The sequence below is a fragment of the Gymnoscopelus braueri genome (genome assembly GCF_963280865.1).
Source record: "Gymnoscopelus braueri genome assembly, chromosome: 22".
Taxonomy (NCBI): Eukaryota; Metazoa; Chordata; class Actinopteri; order Myctophiformes; family Myctophidae; genus Gymnoscopelus; species Gymnoscopelus braueri.
This window is the reverse complement of record NC_137624.1, coordinates 19,764,046-19,786,289: the sequence shown is the minus strand read 5'-3', so window position 1 is coordinate 19,786,289 and position 22,244 is coordinate 19,764,046. Positions and strand designations below refer to the sequence as shown.

The following is a 22,244-nucleotide window of genomic DNA, read 5'->3' as shown; positions in this document are numbered from 1 at the left end:
TGTAAGCCCGACCCCTTGGGTCTGGCAAAAAGTGCAGTCGAACATGGCAGGGGAGTGGCCAACGCATGCAGAGTCATCAAATGTGTCAAAAGTTCAACAAATCCATACGATGGCAAGTGATGTGATTGTGCTTCACCCCCAAATTGGAATTGCATGTTGAGGGGCCTCTACAGAGTGCACCTCCAAAAGTGCTTTCACTTTTGTCTATAGGGGGCACCACATATGCACGGTATGTTGTAGAACAACAATTTCTCCCACAGCATCCTCGGGTCCTGATGGTAACCCGCATCTTTCAGCACTAAATTATGGATTTATTTTGCATATAGATTCTGTGATTCTTTTATGGAGCACAAAGAGCAGGTCCTGAGATACTGGGGCCCATCTATATTTTTCACAGCTTAATCTCAGTTGTCCCAATGAAAAAAATAATTTCAAAATAGAGAACATTTTATAAACTTTTACATAGATACAGAAGATTTTATTTAACATTTTGTGTACAAACAGAGGCTGCAAATGCCTTCCAAACATGTTTGTCATTAGAGTATTATCCCTTTTTACAGTACTACAAGCTTGTTGAATGCTAAAAGGAGAATGAAAAAGAAAAAGGAAATGCTATGGAAAAAAAGGAAATCATATAGTTTTTTGTGGTTGAGTAGGAAGTCCCATCTTGAGCTTCTCATACTGTAGGCAGACCGAAAATATGGAATATAACATTGACACATTTTCAAAAGCCCAATGTAATTATTTTAAAGAGGCTATAGCATTTGCTACATGTAATATGGAAATGTACTAACATTCACCAAACATTAAAATGTGTATTCTCATAGCAATGTCCTATGCATGTTTAGACTTATTAATCTACTGTGTGTCCCACCAGAAAAAAACTATGTATTCTCTGCTGGTATACGGTAGGCTATATTTACTTTTTCATAAACAAAAGGTTTTAAGCTCATTAAAGGAATTGTAATAATGAGGATACATGCAATTGACAGTTGACAATCAACAGACAATAACAATGTTGAGTTGAGCGTGATTAAGCTGTTACCAGTGTCAATTTTGCAATTAAAAATTATCTGTACCAGCATGACCAATCCTTACTGTTCAAACATGAATGGGAATGGAAACCCAATTACTCTCTAGTATAATACATATTATACAGTTATAAGAAAGTGGTTAATGGATGGGTTTGAGATTGGTTTAAACTTAAGAACCCTTTCTTTTAACGTTCACAAGAGCTCCCACATAAACTTTCAGTTAATCTAAACTGGATAGCTAAACGATCACAGTGACCACTGACCAGTCTGTTGTACAATATACATAGTCTACGTAACTGAAAATGCAGGCCTCACATAAGCCAGACTAGCCAGTGATATTCCATTTTGTTTGTGTTTTAGCTGTAAAGGCTTTTTTTTATAGTCAAAGCTGTTGTAGCTACAGTAAATGGTAATTGACATCTGACTGGAAATAAATAAAATGGAATTCATACGTAGATGGCAACATAGGACTCACATCAGAGATTGAGTATGTTTGCAAATATTCTCCTGTTGCAAGTATACAACCTAACACCACTGTTCTAGAGTACATTTGACTGCATTGAAATTCTTAAGCTAAGTACAATGGATTTTGATGCACAACATTAGGTCAAAATATGTGAAGCATAAAAGTAGAGGTTTTAAGAGTTACAGTAAGTCAAGGCCACAGCTACAGTATGAAATTATGTCTTTGAGTGTGAGAAAAAATGCCATTCTTCACCTCATGCTTATGAACTTAACTCGCCTTGATCCACAATATCATTGTCTGATGAAGGGGGCAAGCCGTGCAGACATAAAGTACATGAACTACAACCATACCAAAATCTGAGGTCCTGTATTGGTCTATCAGAGATGTGTGACTGTTCTCACCAAAGGCAATGGGAGACTGAAATACCCCCTTAAGAGACAGAAGGCATAAGTCTCTCCCTGACTGGATCAGAATTTCTACTACTCCTTGCTTTGACTATTACAATAATCCCACAAAGCAGGTGCTGAATAAAAGCTAAAGGATTGAGGCACAATGGGGTAGAGCAGTGCAACCAATGCAGACTAATTTAGGTGACAAAAGAGAGAGAAATGATGAACAGTATGCATTGCCTGTCTGCCTGTCTCACATCCTAACACAACCCGTGTGAATGCGCATGCTGCATGCAGCAAAGTTAAACAATGTAATATAAAAATAAATATGAGCTGGACAGGTAACTTTTGTGACTGGTAGAATATTGCCAGTTTGTCAAAACATCTTCTGAATGCTTTGAATAGTCCTCACTATCTTGAATTTGAATGTTAAAGGTCATAGAAAAGAGGTAAGAAAACAAGCATTGCTTGCTCTGTCTAACCACTTGTACTTTTAATTAGGTGTTTTTTAGAAGTAGCTAGTGTTGAAAAAAAGACTGACTGCAATTCCTTCTGGGAATAAATCCCATCCCAAATACAATTCAATCAGACTAGTTTTAAGAAAAGATCGACTCCTGAGCAAAATATCAGAGCACACATTAGTTTGTTTCTATAATGTGTAAATATAGTGATTGTAAAAGGTGTTCTGTGTAGCTTACACGCTTCTGCCTGCCTTCCAGTCAAGTCTACAGGACCACAATGGAAATAAGTCATGAGACTTTATTGCGATATCCTGATAGATTAAGTACTATGCATATCTGTGTATCGTGTTTCATAGTTGATATGTTTTTTTCAGAAGAAAGTCTTCTCTGCTTCCAGAACCACTGGCAAGTTTTCTGGAAATTGGAAATCCTCTGCGAACATACAGCATTTAGTCTAGTTATCCACATTATTCATACAATGTGATCCACAAGCACACATGAACGTGGAAAAAAACAATTAACAGCTCCATAAAACTGCTGAATCGGCTATGTTCATATCGTTGCTGTCGGGCATGTTGTGTATCCACATTTCAAATTTGTAAATGAATGCCCCTACTTCGCCATACAAGAGAGTCACACAAAAGTATCGAAAATAGCTGATCTACAAGCTCGCGACTTGTTGTGAGCTTGTGGATCTGCCGTTTTTGGAACGTGAAAATGAAAGCGGTTAAGTCTGTGGGTTTTATAAATATGTAACCAATGAAAAGTATTAACAATAGCATGTGACTAAATAATAATTACATTACATCCATTTCCTGAAAAGTAAAGTTTTTTGGACATACAAGTTTCCCTCCAGACAGCGACGATAATGCATGTGGTATACAGTATATATTATGGGAGAGGGGATGGGTGTGGGGGGGGTCAAAGCATGAGACATTTAATCTCAGAATGTGTAAACCAGTTTCTTCCAAGCCATCACTAAACATGATATTCATAATATCTTTTAATAGGCCAGGGAAGGACATACCGTATTATGTAAACCAGAAATTTCAAGAGCCACTAACACCCTAAACCTACAGTATATCAAGTTTCCAATTATACATTTTGTCAAAAGAGATCAAACAGATCTTCGATAAAACATGCCTGCATGTTAAATCAAGGTACAGAAATTAAGACTTAAAACTCTCATTATTTCTAACAACAAAAATATTCTAAGAGCTTTTCATCAACTTGGCCCTCAAGTTGGGTAACTTTCAAGCTTAATGGAATACAAAACAATTAAAGGGCACATGCGGACACAGATTTATCAGAATGTATCCATGATATGGATGAAAGAAAAGAGATGGGTAGAATGACATCAAATAGAATGAACAAATATCACTTCATGAAAAATCAATAGGTCTTCAGTGGATAGAAACCGAGTGCTCAGGTCACTTGTTTGTAATACAGTAGTTCTAACAATTGATGAGTGCACTTTCGTAGCCACAGATTAAATAGTAAAAAAAAAAAAAAATGTCATACATGTGTTCCGTGTTATGTCACACGATATCAGACTAAATGGACAATGGTCTCTGGGTATGAGACTAACTACTATGACATACAGTTGACCCAGCAGTTAAAGAGCTTGTGCCTTTATCACAGGAGCATACCCAGCAAAATGCAGAGTTATTTGAACTTAGTTAAATTAACACTATTTTTTGCTGTGTATTAAATGACAAATGTGTGTTGTTACCTTCATACTATTTATCTGTATTATTGATAGGCTGGACAGAACAGCAGAGTTGTTTCTATAAGAACAAGGCTAAATCCTGCTTATTTAATGCAAGACTTAAAGTCAAGGCTATGATCTACCACTGTCTTCATCAAACCAAAAAGTAGACATAGAATAACAAATATTTAACTTTGATTTCTTCCCCAGACCCCAAAATAAATTACAATAATAACAATTACACTGCTAAAAAAACTAACAAAAAACAAACAAATACAGCTTTAAGATTATGTACATAGTGTATCTGTAAATACAATTGTTTTCCCCATGAAACAAACAACATATTATTTTGGCCAGATGTCTTATGTTTTCATAAGGACATCTTTTGAACGAAGATAAGAACACAAACAATTACTATGTTAAAAAATATATTGCTTGGATATTTAAGCAGAAGACAAACCTTGAGACACTAACAACACAAATAGAGGAAAATCCTTTTTCTGTTCAAAACTACAGGCAGTCTGATTGCAACGCACTACTGACTATCTGTGTGCTTTTCAACAGTTATTTATTTTACAGTCTTTCTTTGAGTATCTAACAGCCTCCAGTATGTCTCTTTTTCCATCCAGGGTTTGCTTATGTCTGTGTACGTATGATCTTCTGTCCCTCTCTTGATTCACAGGGTGATTTTGGATGCTCAACTTTAAAAAAGAAAGAAAAAAATGAGAAAAAAGTGTCTTCTTGGCAGAATTTCACTTCTCTCAATATCTGAAATGGATAAACAAGCCAGCTTTCAGCTTTCATCGACTTAATGATTGTCCAAAATAAAAATACATGGAATAAGCTGGGTAATACCACTACATACTACATAGCCTAATTTATACTACATTTTCAGTTGAAAATCTGTTCTACAATGAATAAATTAGCCGTTACACACAAAAAAAGGGAAAAAATGAAACGAAGAACAAAATGAGCTTTGTTGGTGTACTGTGAAGCTACAATGTTAAGATCAGTGAAAACAAAGTGAAAAGGAGAATGGGAATGAAATGTACTGTATCATTGGAGGTACAGAGTATCACACTAAATGTTGGGTGTGATGTACATAGCCTATGGTAATCAGTGTTCATTGGGGAGATTACTGTACGTGTGCTGCAAAGTATTGGGTCATGTCTTTGAACTTTACACGTACGACGACGCCCTCTGGTGGATATATGGCCATTAATTATCGCCAGAGACCTTCCTTTGCTGTTGCAGTCCAGCGAGAGTGACATTTTGACTCAGTCAGTAGATTCAAAAACAGACTGTTATGGACTCAGTTTGAGCCAACGTCCTTTTCTTTCCTTCTCTCCTTCATAGTCCTTCAGAGTCTAAGTGGGAGACAGTGTTGCTCTATACTTCGGTGGAGAAGAGAATGCTCTGTCGTTTACTGTCCGGGGTGGGAATTGTCTCCAGCTGGAGGAAGTACAACAGCACCTGCACCTGCAAAGAGAGGAGAGAGTACTGCCTTTATGTGGATGTACAGTTGAGATAGACAGGAAACATGGAGAGAGAGACAAGGAGTGACACGCGGCAAAGGTCGTCAGGCTCTCAGGCCCTTAACCGCTAGGCCATCAGCGCCCCCCCATGTTGACGTTTACATTTCTTTGTGTCATTGCCTCATTTCGAATCGATTTGTCTTGAAGTGAGTGTTGGTGTGACAGACTCCACCAGATTGTGCTGTAGTACAAGTAATGTCAAACATACAGCACAGTAGTACAGTTATAATACAAGTAAGGTACTACTAGTAATGAAATGTAGCGTAAACAGTTAAGTGTGCAAAAACAAAAACTTCTATTGTGGTGCACATTTATTGTCTGTCACTATAAAAGGAAAGAAGTATCATAAATATCCAACACGTATAACGTGCACTACATCACATGTTTAAGGCAGTAGCGCAGACAGATTAATGCGAAACTAAAGTGTAGGTAATCATTTGAGCGGAACTGGGAGCAGCTGTGGCCTGTGTACTTTACCTGTGACATAACTTCCAGCGACCAGCTGTCCGCCATGCTAATGGGTTGTGTGGGGTTGGCGGGGATCTTGCTGTCTTTCTCTGAAGGCCTGAGTAGGGTGGGGCCAAACACTGTGGCCAGGTTGTGGAGAGACATCTTGTTGACACACTCCTTTTCTGCAACCCTGGGTTAGAGGATCAGAGGACACAGACTAAATTAATGGGTGAGACAACATGCAAGCAATGTTATGACATCTGTGTGTGTGTGTGTGTGTGTGTGTGTGTGTGTGTGTGTGTGTGTGTGTGTGTGTGTGTGTGTGTGTGTGCACGCCTGACCTACCTCTTCAAGTGGTCCAACAGGAAGAGAAATGTGACCAGGTTGGGTTCTGGCAGTGACAGCAACAAGTTCAACATACAGCTCTCTTTGGCGACACTGTCCGTCAGGGCTGCACAAAACGATGCAGTTATTAATCATGGGTGACACATTAACATACAGCTAACAAAGCTGTTGTAAATAATGTCAACTTCAAATCCTTTGAATGAATTAAAAATGTGAACATGGCAAAATTTCTATTTGCCAACTTAATGCAGGCAACTTTCATTCATGCTGCTTAATATCTGTGAATAATAAGATTCATCGCTGTTATGTTCAAAACATTAGACGCCATTTCCATAACTGTATTGTGCCAAGTTAATAAACTGGGTAAAATGCTCAGTGACTTACTGATGCCTCCTGCAAAGTTGGGGTAGAGGTCGTCAGTGAACAGGGGTTCTGGCAGCTCTCTAAAGTAAAGTTTCAATGTCCCAGCGACGGCGTTTACATCTATCTCACTCATCATCACCGACACATCCTTATTATCTGTAAGCAAGAGATGACAATAGTGAGCACAGGACGCACTGTGGTGATGGAGGAAGAGGAGGAGATGACCAAAACAAGACTTCATCTCAAAACCAGGTAACAACCAGGCAATAACCATGCTGCTTCTTCTCGTAGAGGGAAGCTGCGCACACGCACACGCACACACACACACACACACACACACACACACACACACACACACACACGGAGTAACCAACCAGTACATACTGGTTATACACATTCAAAAGGGTGTTAGCCCACAACAAACAGAAATAGGTTAATAATTTGACGCCGGGGGAAAAGTCTCACTTCAGTGTACCCATGGAAGTACCAACAGTGCTGGAACTGCATAATGATCATCTGATGAACAGAGAGATAGTCAAAAGAACATTATAAACCAGTGTTCCCTCGTGGTGAAACATTTCTTGTAGTCTTCTCAGCTTTCTTCCACACAGGCAAATAGAGGTTTTGAAATCTACCCTTGAATCAGTTACATTTTCAGAAATAGCAAAAAAACAAAAAAAAAGCAGCAGAAACGTTTGGGTCCCAGGGAGACAAAACATTTATTTTTTGGGAACCAGCTGTTTAGGCTGACATCATTAGGTTTGGGAACCCCTGCTCTAGAGCAAAAAAATCTCTAGTGATTTTCTGGTGACTGCATAATGCTTCTGTGACGCTTTGTTAGCTTGTAGATCTGCTTTTTTCAGCGAGCTACACAAAGTATAAATCAAGCTTAATTGAGAATTTAACAGAACACACTCTGTGGGGCTACGCACACAGCCATACATTTGTTGTTAAGTTCAAGTTTGACATTATAAAATCTAATTATTTTCCTCAAATTTTGACTGGACAGTCTTGAGGAATTGAGAAATGTATAACCTTTAACAGTAATTAAAAAAGGGGGACGTCTTAGCTTTTTTAACTTTCTGCAAATATCCGTTATACTATATACCTATAACACTGTTTCTTAACCTCCAAGGGTCCAAGAGATAAAAAGGTTATCTGTGGTAGGGCCCTTGGGAATCACTGACCTACAATGTTAAAATCAGTACTCACTGGTGTCAAAAGCAGCCTTCAGGGCCTGGATGTCAGTGGCCACTCCTGATACCCGGTAGATGCCCACCTCCTCCATGCCCCTTCTCTCGATCTCCTCAAGGCACTGACGAACAATGTAGGGCACCTTGGAACGTTCCCGCCTAGATAGATATAGAATAGAGAACATGAGAGATGAGCACAAGAATGTACACACACACACACACACACACACACACACACACACCCCCACACACACACACACGCTCTTAACTCACCTAGTCACTGTGGAGATCTTGACACCAAAAACACCCATGGGTTTCCTTGAAGGCATCCTCTTCAGGCTGAACTCTCGGCTGGTAAACTTAATAGAAAGCTTAACCTCAATCTAAAACAGAAGAAAAGAAGAGAAGTTGCTAAAAGTAGAAAAAAAAACACTTCACACAATGACTGATTGCATTGCAGGCATTATGGCTCATGTCATATTACACATGTCTATTAACATGTCATAGGTACCTAGTCATTAGCCTGCAATGTAGTCTAAAGGCCTACAAACGTAGTCATTGTTGCGTAGTAGTAATAGCGTAATAGTACACAGTATAATCTTCAGTGTTAAACATTTGTACTGTCTCAGATTTTAATTAACCACATGAACCCTACCGTCCCTATCCTGGGCGTATCATGTGAACATTCTGCAAAAATAGGCCAACATAAAAAAAATGGCAAACATAGCTCATCTACAATCTCGCAACGCAATGTGTTGTGAACTTGCAGATCAGCTATTTCCTGCAAATAGATCTGGGGTAGAGGGGAGAAGGGAGGGGGCCAAGTATAGACCACAGGGGGACCCTGGTCTACAAAGTATAGAGGGTTTAAGTGGTTAACACTGAGGATATTACTGTGTAATACAAAAGGAGAAATATATATTCTGGAAAGAGTCACCAGTGCAATCCACTCACCCCATTCATAGGAATGACAGTCCTCTGCCAGTCTTTGCCTTGGAGGGCCTGAGGCTCAAGCTGAGTGGAAGAAGCATAATGACATGTATAATATCGTCGCTGTCGGGTATAGAGAGCTTGTATGTCCAAAACCGTTACTTTTCAGGAAAGGGAAAAAATAACCAGTGTTCCAATGGATCTGATGTAGCTATTATTTAGCCACAAGCTCTCGTTAATACTTTTCATCGGTTTCTTTTATGTAACATTTTGCAGGTTGCAGCCTGTCATGCTTAATCGCACAGGGATGTATTAGGTCTCACTGAGAAACAAAAGCCTCTGCCAACAGGTCAGTAATCCTCAGTAGGCTATCTCTCCTCCTGGAAAACAAAAGGGCGAGTATAAATCTATGTCATATATACATACATGTCATACATTATGACATAGAACGCACATTGTGTGCAGCCAGAGCAGCCTAAAAAAAAGTAGCTTGCTGCGCCTTTTGTCTTCATGTTGCCAGGCCGGTCTTTCTTTGACTCATCCGATTGGACAGAGAGGGAAGCAGCAACTGTCTCGAGCATTTATCTGCTTCAAATACTTTTTTCTCTATTGGAGGCGCTGTGGCGCATCAAACGCATAGACACAAGGTGTCCACAACACACGGAAAGCTGTGCAAGGGCAACAAACCGCTCCATTCCCATTGAAAAGCATTGGCAGAGTCCGCCGCATAGGCAGAATTAAAGTTCAGTGTGACCGTACCCTAAGGGGTGTAATCTGTCATATAGAATTCGCTGCTGACGCAAATCAGCCGCTCCTCCTCATTCTACAAAAAAACGCACCATGACAATCACTGTTTTACAGTGGTCACAACAGTAGCACCTACTATGGACTAGGTGTAGTTGTAACTTCTGTCTACTTTGGAACTATTTCAGCTCGTGCAAATAATAAATACTAACACTGTTATATGTATAGTGTGTCAACTCTGAGAAATGATGTCCAAACTGGGCTACGTTTTAACTTAGGCACAGCCGGGGCAACCTAGTTCAGATTCTGATTTACCAGATCAGATTTGCCATCTAACCGTCAACAACAAACTCTTATACCTCTTTCCTTTCCGGTGCTTCCAGGGGATTCTTGCACCTTCCCTAAACATCACATTTAGTCAACAATTTGTGTTTCTTTTTTTTCCCTCCTTTCCTTATTAGCAATACTGATGAATTCTACTCCCTCTTAGCGAGATAGAGGAAGTGTGCTAATAAGTTGAACTAGAGTAGAACAGTCTCAACTTTTAGCTACGTTATCCAGCATTATTTTTCTGTATGGCAAATCTCAATGTGAACTGTACAGGGCCATAAACACACAGAAACCCAAGCACAGCATCCGCACACGCACACACCCACGCGCGCACACAGCTTGAAATCTACCCTTGAATCAGTTACCTCAAGCTTTACTGTAACATTAACTTACAATAACCTTAAATTCACACTGTCAGAAATCTGTAAAGTTTCTCATATCTTTATATCCTTTATGATCCATTTTGCATTAAGGCTTTTGACCAACAGTGTATGTACAGATCAACAACACACACTAGAAGATGAGAGAATAAAACATAATTAGGTAGTAGTCAGTTAATGTATGTGTAGGCCTAGCGGTTAAGGAGCATACTGTACCACTATAGGCTCTAACAGCATGTCTCAACCCCAGTCCTTGAGTAAAAGTATAGATACTCCAGGTCAAATATTACTCAACAACAAGTGAAAGTTGCTCAGCCACATTTGTACTTAACCACTTAAAACCCAGCATCCTTATTGCGGGGAAGGATTTCACAGAAAATAGCAGATCGACAAGCCCACAACGCGTCGCAGCAAGCTTTCCCCACAATAACAGATAACAGAAAATACACTGGTATAGTGCCCTGAGGGACTCCGGTCACCCATATGGGGTTTAAGTGGTTAAGTTAAAGTACTGGAGTGCATGCTTTTTGTCTTTGAAATATGTAAAAACAAAAATAGTAACAGTAAAGAACAAATACCAAAATGTTTTACTTAAGTACAGTACTCAAGTAAATGTACTTCGCTAACTGTCCACTGCTGTTTAGGCTGACATCATCAGCTGGCTGGCATTGTGATATACTACAGTACGTGGTGATTAATATAGCAACCACTAGAGGGAGCAGTGTGTCCATGTTTAATTTTTGATAGCGAACAATGAGGAAGGCCTCCCATAATATCAGGAATATATTGGGGGTGACAACTGTATTTGTCTGTTTCTGCTCTTTGTAAGAGAATTAAGAACAGATATGTTTTGGAATGCTTACAAACAATTATTTAAAAAAGATTGACAGTACCATTATTCAGTTACAGTGCATGTACCACACACTGCCAGCATGCTCTCAGCTTCTCTGAATATATATTTAAAGGGGTTACAAAGATTGGCTGCAATCCAGGTAGTATTTATTGATTTGAATATAATCACAGTTTAAATGTTTTTGCCATGCTCCTGGTTTTTCGTAATGTTAATTTAATTTGAAAATATAATATGTAAAAGTATGTTTGACAGCAAACCGCAATGCTTTGTGCTGCTAATTGCATTTATTCAGTATGTTGTGTTCTGTATGTTTTTATGGGTTTCTCAGTTGTCACATGTTGGCTGTTTTTAAGTGTTTATAGAGGACCACAATGGAAATAAGCCCGAGGGCCTTCTCGTGTTTTTAGCCTCTGTGAGATCTTTGTGTATGTGTGACTTGTGCTATCGTGCCATTTCATTTGTCACTACAATCAATCAATCGATCAATAACTTACTGTATCGTAAGGAAATGTACATGTTCATTCATGCAGGTCTACCTTCATATTATTACTATATCACCATGACTGCTTTCATTTAACATCATGTTTGTGTGTGTGTCTGAGTGAGTGTAATCGGACACGCCTGAATATTGATTTCTCACACACACTCGTATGCAAGCACACACAAATGCCTGCACCACACACACACACACACACACACACACACACACACATTACTATACTTGTGAGGACCTATGTCAGAATGGCAATTTGATGAATGGCATTTCCAAAAAATGAATGGGTCATTTTCAACGCTAACCCTAAAGCAGAGAATAGCCGATCTACAAGCTGTAGATCAGCTATTTATAAATCAAGCGTAACTCTAAACCTAACCTCTACATAATCTAATCATAACCCTAATCTCTCCCTAATTGTAATGTACACCTAACCCTAAAAATCTATTCGATCCATAAAACAACAATTTCTCTTGTGAGGACCAGGAAAATGGTCCGTGCAATGTCTAATTCTCACATTCTACTGCATTGGTTCTCAAAGTGGGGTTCAGGGACCCCCAGGGGTCCTTGGGGGGGGGTACCAGGGGGTCCCCAGCTAAAGTAGTTAATATAGAGTCACAATCATTTTAACGACTTTAACCATATTCTATACTTCAAAAATAGCAGATATACAGGCTCGTAGCTCGGCACAGAGTGCCGCACTATGAGCTTGTAGACGGGGGGTCCGCAGCCAAATACATATCATTGTGGGGGTCCTTGACATGAAAAGGTTGAGAACCACTGTTCTACTGTACTTGTGGGGACCTTTGGCCCTCACAAGTATAGTAACACACACACACACACACACACACACACACACACACACACACACACACACACACACACACACACACACACACACACACACACACACAGAGAGGCGGAGAACATTATAGCAGCACGGTTGGGAGTTGGAGGAACAGAACACCCTGCAGGATGTGGATCAAAGCAGAGCCTCCCGCCTCACAGCGAGTCACTGGGGACCGGTCTGGCCAGCCTGCCGTCCTACAGCACACATCTGCTCCACACCCCTCCCTCTTCACCTGATCCAAACGCTCTCATCTTCCTCCCCTGTTTGCTCATCCTCAGGGGGGTGCAACAGTTAAACAAACTAATCGACGATTTAATAGAATAAATTGCTGTCGGGCAGAAACCTAGCTCTTATCTTCAATATTTTAACTTTCTTTCTCGTAAATTAACCAACCCCCCCCCTACTTGATCATTAGAAAAGGCATCAAAAGTAGCAGATCCGCAAGCTCGAAACGCGGCGCGAAGCGGCGTGAAAAGAAAAAAAGAGTGTTAAAATAGCCGATCTGCAAGCTCACAAATGTGTTGCATCCGAGCTTTGTAAAGCGGCTATTTTCGTCGACACCATTGTGCGACGAAGTATTAAATATAATGCTTTAATTATGAATTGATTCGTTGATATATATATATATATATAACATTTTACATTTAGATTAATCGAAAAAGCAATCACTAGAATAATCGCTATGAGAAAACGATCGATCGTTGCAGCCCCTCATCCTCCTACTACAGCACCTTCCCCTCTCTGTTCCTCACGCTGCATGCGTTCACACTGACAGCCGCACAGATACAGGCTGCCGTTCCTGTTTCAAATGGAAGCCAGTCAGCCGTGCGAAGACACAGAGATTACATCCCACGTTTGTAGCCGCTACAAAAGCTACCAAAAAGGTCGAGCAGGTTTCAACTTCAGCTGCAAAGATACAAAGCTACAGATATGCTGTGTAACTTGGTATCTTTGTATCCTTTGTGTCGGCCAGTGTGAACGCAGCATTACTGTTCCCCCCACAGTCTCTCTCTCTCTCTCTCATTCTGTCAATTCTGAATGACTCTCGCACTAATGCTGGGGTTGTCATGGAAACAGCATTGCCAAATCCATTCAACCTGGGACCAGTCAGCCTCATGGCTACTTTCCGGACAATGCCTTTTTCTTTCCCTCTGCGCGCGCGTCTCTGGTGCTGAACAATGTGTGAATGATTGTGTAGCGCCGCCTGAATATGCAGGACCTGGCATTTTAAACGCATGAATTATGGCTGCCATCTCCGCGGGGGCTGGATGGCCTGGCTGTTACCCTCTCACCCTTATATAACCCAACTCCCCGGTTCTCAACATCTGGTTGGGGGCCCACCAGGGGGCCCAAATGGACCCTTTGCGGGGTCTGTAACTCTGAGAGGGTACAAATGGAACCAAATGGACCCTCGCGGGTCCATTTGGTTCCATTTGTACGCTCTCAGACGGGTCCATTTGGTTCCATTTGTACGCTCTCAGAGTTAAATTAACACTGAGAATTGTATAGTGTCGATTTTTTTTCTTCCATTTGTACAGTCTCAGAGTTACAGTCCCATAAGGGTCCAGAGAAACAGCGACCTAATTCATACCTCGTTGCACACGGATGCTGCTCACCGAACAAAGTCTGCTTGAAAATCCGTTCTTTTCGGCGAACGACACCATCGCATGACAAAGGCAGCATGATCTTTAGGTTCGATGCCGGTGTAACAGTGCATTGTACATTTGCCACATACTGAACAGGAATGATAACAGTAAGCCTGAAATGTGCCTTACAATGCAAAACAAAACCCCACTCAGCCATTACATCATAACACAATTAATCCAATTAAGCTCTATCGTGTACAATCGGAGACATCGAGCAATCAGTGCTGTTGTTTTGCAGGCATAATGTGGATTTCATGCACTGTGACGGTGACATAATTGCATGTATATGTGTGATGATGACTCATGGTGTCGCTGCTGAGGAGGGCGACGTCATTGACATACCGGGATCTGTCCCTTCCCCATGATGCGGTCGGCACACTCCCCGTCGTCTTTGTTCTGCTTCTTGTTGTAGCATTTCTCAAAGCAGAGGAGCCTCAGGGTCTGAGAGCCCTCCAGTTCAATCTCAAATTCCTGAGCAAACAAAAAGACAAGAGTTGTGGGGTGGTTAGGCTTTGTGAGGGCCTTCTGTGCTGCACACGGAGGATAAGAAAGAGAGATAAAAGACAAAGGAAAGAATGGGAGACAATGAAAGGGAGACAAAGAGGATGGAAAGAGAAATCCAGTCCACAAGTGTGTGTGCGTGTGTGTCAATCTACTGTATTTTGCCTGTCTGTTTGTATATCTTATGCCTGTCTGTCTATATGTGGGGTAAAACTCAGTTTCAGCTTCATCCAGCTGATGGCTCAGGGGGGGGGGGGGGGGGGGACACCAAATATCTTTTCGGAAATTGCCGATCTACAATCTCACAACGCGTCGCGTTGCAACGCAGCGTGAGCTTGTACATCAGCTATTTTCAACGAATGTTCACCCCAGAATAGGTGATGCGAGGGTTTCAGTGGTTAAATGCATCACACAAACATCACACTGCACAGCTGATCAAGGCTTATTAAGATGAACTCATTATGTAAGGAGGCACACTGCATATGGTTTGCACATCGTTCCAGGGCACGCGCTGCGTTGGTTCACTTGGCATTTCTACAGACGTGAGTCATCATCCTCAACATCAGCAGCGGCTCCTCATTAGCTAACACTATTTCCACTTTGCTGAGCAAAGTACTTGGGAAGCCTTTGGATCCACGGCGGAAAATTCCTACTGTAGATGAACAGATACGCTGATTGTGTCTCGGAGCTACTCCACGTGAGCAGAGCTCAGTTTTGATATCGTCTGTCGGGTGTAAACCTCATATGTCCTGTTAACCCATTAAGACCTGAAGACGATTTCTACAAATGTCTTCTAAATCCCGACAGTTTTTTGAGCGTATACGGCACTCGGTGCCGTGCTATGAGCTTGTATATCTGCTAATTTTGAATAGCCAAAGTGTAAAATAATGCTTTTTAGCTCAAATCAAAAAGTGACACAGATGCGTTCCAGGTCTTAATGGGTTAAGACTGTTACTTTTCAGGATTCAAAAACGGCAAAAAAATAGAAGATCTACAAGCTCAAAGCGTGCCGCTTCGCGCCGCGTTTCGAGCTTGTATATCTGCTACTTTTGATGCTTTTGTGTGACGCTGTAGTATGATCAAGTAGGGCATTAGTTTACAAAAAAAACACAATAAGTTAAAATATGGAGATAAGAGGTTTCTGCCCGACAGCAATGATATAAAGCTCTGCCATTAAGTGTGTGTGCGTGTGCGTGTGTGTGTGTCTGTGTGTGTGTGTGTGTGTCTACAGTATACTGTATGTGTTTGCAGGGGATGCAGCTGCACAGTGCAGGTTCTCCGTCTTTAGTTACCTCCTCATTACTTACAGAGGAACAGCATACTGGTGAGAACACAGTTCACTGTACCAGATGTGTCATGCCACTTATACATAAAAGTAGACATACTGTAAGTACAAGTAGTAAAAAAAGATAAAATGCTAATGTATGAGTATACACACAGAAAAGTGTTAAATTACCCAGGTTTACACACCCAAGAGTTAAATTAACACTCAGATTTTACAGTTTAGAATCAAAAGAAATTACCTCCTTTTGTGGCGGTACAGTGGAGATATTGGATTGGTTCTTTATTATGTCTTATGCTTATTTGTCAAGATTTATACATACTATATGAAGTTGCAAAAGTTGGAAATTGTACAGTATATGGTGTATGATTCGATAAATGTTGGTATTTTGGGCATACTGTATGTTTAATTTATTAATATTATTCTTGGAAATATTTCAAAATGTCTAGTGATGGAAAACTGGTAGTGCTCAAAGAGAGAAGTAAAGCAGCAAACGTTTCGTTCATAGGACCTTCGTCAGTGCTATATATATCCTTCATATATATAAATGTAAATATTTCTTAGTCTCTGTCTAAGGAGTCTTCATAAAGTTTTTTGTGGAGTGCCAGTCTTTTTCTACCAGTTTTCCTATGTTTTTGAGACCACCGCAACCTGATTACATATTGATTCATGCTGTACATTAGTAGAATCGTTGTCTCTTACCTCGTTCCATTTGGGTTCGGTGGTGTAGCGATAAACTCTCGTCTTGGCTTTGTTTACGAAGAAGCCAAAAGAATCCACCTCTAATGTGCAGTACAGATCTAAAAGAGGAGCACAACATATAAAGGAATAGAATACAAGATATGAGCTCAAATATTAAAGTTTGCTGAAAATGTTGAATATTCAGTGTTGTGCGTGTTAAACTGACAGCAAAAACAAATGTCCTGCTATTTTTGCCTCCATAGAATGTTAAAGTTTTGTCATTTAGGTAAAATATGGCATATCTGGTTTATGTTGTAGTTCAAACAGATCTTCACAAGTGGTGGAAAATATGATTTTAGCTCAAAAACAAGATGGGGTCTAACAGCGGCATGGCTTCATGTGGAGGTCAGACTTCATGTGGTCAGTCTGATCAGCCATTTCTGACGCATCTATGACATGACTCTAAATTTGGCATGGTTTCCATCTGATCCCAAAGGCACCGACTTTCATTATACTATCAAAGTGAAACATTTCAAAATGAATTTGATCAAGCTTATCCCCAGTCAGGCAAGCAAACAAACAAACAAACAAACACATGAACAGACAGACAGACCCAATCTAGACGGCTAGCCTCCTACAAAGCCATGCCATAAAAAAAATCGATACTAGTTTTGCTATATGGGCTTAATGTTCAAATGCTCAAAGCTAATCGGGATCTTAGAAAGTCATTATCCAAAACTCATGGTTTGTTTTATTTTCTTTCTTCTCAATTAAAAATGGATTAGAGCAGTAAGTTAACGTTTTCCATTGTTCCATGGTCACTTAGCAGCCGTGGCTTTCAAAAGAATGTGTCTACAACGGGTCGCAAAGCTCGTGGATCTGCTATTTTCACAGAATACATGCCGATTATTACATGCCCAGAAATAGGGACACCAGGGTTCATGTGGTTAATCTCTTTTTGCTGTAGTTTGTATGGAGGCTAAGGAGTTCATCAGAGTGACTCACTCAAGCTCTGTTTGAGGCCGGAGGCAGAGTGAACAATTACATTCAAGAACCCATGGAGTCCAGGGGATTCATCCTCTGGAAAAACAGACAGACACAAGAGGGGGAGGAAAGGGAGAGCTTAGAGAGGTATGCAGTTTTCTGTTTATATTGGAGCAGTTTCATACATGGGAAGGAAGACAAAAATAGAAACGCGCTGTACAGTGCATAACATGTGCATTAATGTACTTTTCTCACCAACATCTCCATCTTCATCATCCTCACCACCACTATCATCATCATTACAACATTTCATGTTTATTCTTTGCACATTGAGGAACTAGCGACCAGGAACTTTAAACATGAAAGCTGTGTGGTTGGACACCCATAAATTATCTCCATGATATATAATTTCTGGTAAATTGAGCATGAGACAGCACTGGAAAATTGCTTTCCCTGATACAAGAATATACTGTGTGTGTGTACAGTATCTCTCTATATCTCACACACACACACACACACACACACACACACACACACACACACACACACACACACACACACACACACACACACACACACACACACACACACACACACACACACACACACACACACACACACACACACACACACACACACACACACACACAGTGAGAAAGGCAGAGACAGGTATACCTTCTTTGTTAATGGTGAGTGGGATGTGGTGGACAGTCTGTAGTTTGACACAGGAATTGGTCAGCATTTGCAATTCCATGGAAGTCAAAGAGAAACTCTTAACACCTGGAAGAAAATGGAAGTAAAAAATAAATATATTTAAGGAAGCAGTTGTAAAATGTCTGTCTTAACTCATTGAGTGCCATTAACGTGTTTCACGTGGTTTACCGCTATGGTGCAACGTGCCATTAACGTGTTTCACGTGTTTTTGAAAAAAAATAATAGAAAAAAACTTTTAAAAAAAGAACACAAGATATCATTATCTGAAGATTTGCAGCTCCATCCACTCCTTGTTTAACTTATAACTGAAAAAGGCTGTATCTCGCTTCCTAAGCACTTTTTTTTTACTTTGAAAATAAAAATAAAAATCGTACTGGTCAGAAATAGCCAGAAATAATTCGGGCACTCAGTGAGTTAAGTCCTGCTTTGACCACATACAACATAAGCACTACAACAAACATCCTAAAAGTCACATTTCACTTTTGTTTTTGTTAGTAGTCAGAGACCCCCACATTATGAGTAAAACACAGATAAAGTGAAAATGGCATGATGCATGACCTTTACAGTCCGTTTATCTTGCAAGGCTGCAATACGTTGCTGGACACCAACAACAGTATCAATACTATGGCATCCTTACATTTCTTCTGCTGTTCCTGGATCATCTCCTTCCACTCGGCACGTTCATAGTCAGATGCAATCAAGAAACTATAACTCTGAAATACAGACAGCAAAGCAGATGAATTAATCAGAAGGGAGAGGAAATGTATGATAAGGTTAAATATAATTAACTTTTTCATATATATGTGCAAATGAATAAAACACAAAAACAACTAGAAAAAAGTGCTCCTCAGAGCACAGGTCTCCGCCAGGTCAGGTACGTTATTCTGGCCTCCTGGTGGCGCTATAATAGGCCAATGTGAAAAGGGTGCCATTTATTCTTAGGTCTTTCACGGCAATCAGACACTGCATTCATGATTTGAGGCATTTTGTTCCAAAAATGTGTTTTGCTAAATTAGACCTGCTGGTGGCGCTATAACAGGCCAATGTGAAAAGGGTGGCATTTCTTCCTCTGCCTAGTGGGAATGTGCGTGTGAAATTTCACGGAAATCGCAAGCTGCATGCATAGTTTGAGGCTTTTTGTTCAAAACGGACCAATCCTGCAAACTTTGGAAGCCAACCATAGGCAATGAGGATGGAATATGGGAAATTGGATAGATCTGTGTTGATCACATGACTATAGAGATACTGTGTACCGATTTGCATGACGTTTGGATAAAATTTGTAGGAGTAATGTAAAAAAAAAGGGTTTTGCACAAATCGGCCTCCTGGTGGCGCTATAACAGGCCCATGTGAAAAAATTGGGCCAGAGGTTTTGAATTGGCATCCAGGGAGTGTGTGTGCACAGTTTCGGAGCGACCGGGCCAACGGTGCCGGAGATTAGCTGCTAACACACAGACAGGACGGACACACGGACACACACACACACGGACGGACGGACGGAGGGTAAAACATACTCTCTCGCCATGCCTTCGGCCTGGCGGAGACAATAACAGGGTAAAACAGATGAGGAAGGCAATGAAAAAATGATCTAGTATCAAGCATGATCAGCATATTAATGAGCAAAGACAAAACAAAATCCTCAGTGTTACTTTGACTCAGAGTGTAAACATTTACCCATAAAGCCTGATTTATATCTTTGTGATAAAGTGTTGTGCAATGTGTCACTTGACAGAATATCAATCAATCAATCAATCACTTAAGGCCCAGCATCCTTTCACAGAAAATAGCAGATCGACAAGCTCACAACGCGTCGCAATTGTGAGATTGTCGATCGGCTATTTTCAGCGAAAGCTTTCCCCGCGATAACAGACAACTGAAAACACACTAGTATTGAGCCCTGAAGGACTCCGGCTACCCATACAGGGTTTAACCACTTAAGCCCCAGCATCCGTATTGTGGGGAAGGTTTTCGCTGAAAATAGCAGATCGACAAGCTCACAACGCGGTTGTGAGCTTGTCGACCGGCTATTTTCTGCGAAAGCTTTCCCCACAATAACACAAAACTGAAAACACACTAGTATTGAGCCCTGAGGGACTCCGGCCACCCATATGGGGTGTAAGTGGTTAAGCGTGCAGGTGTTATTCCGAGCCAGCATTCTGACTGACCTTGCCGTTCCTGTTGTGTACTCTCAGGGCCGTGCCGGGGGAGGTCAGCAGTAGCAGAGACTCCTGCTCTGACAGCTTCTTCCTGAGACGGTCAATCACCTTGGAGCCTTTGTTGGCTCTCTGAAATCATAGATTCAAGGGGAGGCTATGACGTATAGCACTGTCTCCCAAACAAGTGGGTCGGGACCCATTTGTGTGGGTCGCGGACACATTTTTATGGGTCACGAGTAAATGTCCAAAAAATAATAATAATTATAATCCAACAAAAGAAATGCTACATTTTTCATGAATAATAATTAAAAAAAACTCAATGATTTTTCAAAACAATTTCAATAATAAATTATATATATATTTTTTTAAATCAAAGACATTCCATATTCCATTAGAAAACAAATGTTTAAAGAAGTAGTGAAGTAGTAAAAGCTAACAACGCGACGTTTCGAGCTTGTAGATCTGCTATTTTCACTAGTTTGGGTACCGGGCAAACGTCTAATTTCTCTTGTCTTGAGCTAAAAAGTTTGGGAACCACTGAAGTACAGAATGTATACCATACACGTTAATTAATATTCAGTGAGTCTCTCTGCATGGCTCATATTTTCACATGTGTCTGTGTTTACGCCTGGCGCTTGTCCCTGAACGTGTGACCTTGTGTGTGTGCACATCGACATTAACCCATTAAGACCTGAGGCCGATTATACAAATGCCCTCTAAATCAGTGGTTCTCAAACTACTTTCGTGCCAAGGACCTCCAAATTGGTAAGGCCGCGGACCCCCCTCTGAAAATGTGTTGTACCAGCGAAGATTTGTGTTAAAAAAAAAAATCAGAAAACGTTTTTTTCTTTCAAGATTTTTCAAAAAACGATCAAAAATAGCAGATGTACAAGCTTGTAGATCTGCTATTTTTGAATAGCCAACGTACAAAATCTAAAATTACACGGATGCTTTCCCCGGGGTTTTGACGGGCCAACCAACCTTCTCTCTCTGAATCTCACTGCGGAGGTGGGAGATCTTGACCTTCATGGCATCGAGCTCCTCGTCAGGCACCTGAGGGATGGTGAGTGGCTCTGCCTCCTCAGGACACTGGGAGGTCAGCTCAGACAGGGGTATGTACCACTTACTGTCATACTGCTGGCTTTTACTGCAGCGGGACGAACAAGGTATAAGAGAAATGAGAGGAGGACAAAGGGGCATGAGACGCAAGGAGAAATGGAGGGGAGGGGAGCGGTAAAGGCAAGGGCCAAGGGAGAGAATACATTGATTGAGGAGGTATCGAAGGGAGAGTGGGGGTGTGAGAGAGCGAGAGAGAGAGCGAGAGAGAGTGAGAGCGAGAGAGGACAAAGGGAGGGGGCAAGCAGATGTACTTAAATGTAAACGTATTTATTTTATGATCATTTTTGGGCGGTGAAACCGCCCCTATATGTGAGGTTTGGATATTTGCACACCAAATCCTGCGCTGTGATTGGCCACAAATGTACCCCCCTAACCCTGCACCGTGATTGGCCAATCACAGTCTATTCAGGACTGTGATTGGCTAGGGAAACATGACACATGTGCATAGCCCTATAAATAGGACTATGCACTTAAAAAAAACACATTTATGGGTTTTTTTAAGTTAGGGGTGTACAATGGTTGGTCCACAATATTACTTTTCTTTAAGTGAACTTCCATCACTGTGATGACCACTGTGACCACACCGCCCACTTCACACTGGGTGTGATTTTTAAAGTGTTTCTGCTTTTTCAAAACA

The 22,244-nt window shown here is 40.9% G+C and overlaps 1 protein-coding gene across 1 annotated transcript in view; it reads right to left on the bottom strand.

Moving 5' to 3' along the window:
- Positions 1-3,401: 3,401 nt before the first annotated feature.
- Positions 3,402-22,244, bottom strand: part of LOC308077914 (breakpoint cluster region protein-like) — a 155,635-nt gene continuing 136,792 nt past the window's right edge. The window contains exons 11-24 of the mRNA XM_080418912.1: positions 21,470-21,635; positions 20,498-20,617; positions 18,970-19,045; positions 18,294-18,398; positions 17,640-17,714; positions 16,656-16,753; positions 14,513-14,641; positions 8,899-8,958; positions 8,218-8,327; positions 7,964-8,103; positions 6,773-6,907; positions 6,389-6,494; positions 6,071-6,233; positions 3,402-5,537 (exon numbers count right to left, since the gene is read on the bottom strand). Of these exons, the coding sequence (XP_080275038.1) occupies positions 5,448-5,537; positions 6,071-6,233; positions 6,389-6,494; positions 6,773-6,907; positions 7,964-8,103; positions 8,218-8,327; positions 8,899-8,958; positions 14,513-14,641; positions 16,656-16,753; positions 17,640-17,714; positions 18,294-18,398; positions 18,970-19,045; positions 20,498-20,617; positions 21,470-21,635 (1,573 nt within the window). The 3' untranslated portion in view covers positions 3,402-5,447. The remainder of the gene's footprint in view (positions 5,538-6,070; positions 6,234-6,388; positions 6,495-6,772; positions 6,908-7,963; positions 8,104-8,217; positions 8,328-8,898; positions 8,959-14,512; positions 14,642-16,655; positions 16,754-17,639; positions 17,715-18,293; positions 18,399-18,969; positions 19,046-20,497; positions 20,618-21,469; positions 21,636-22,244) is intronic.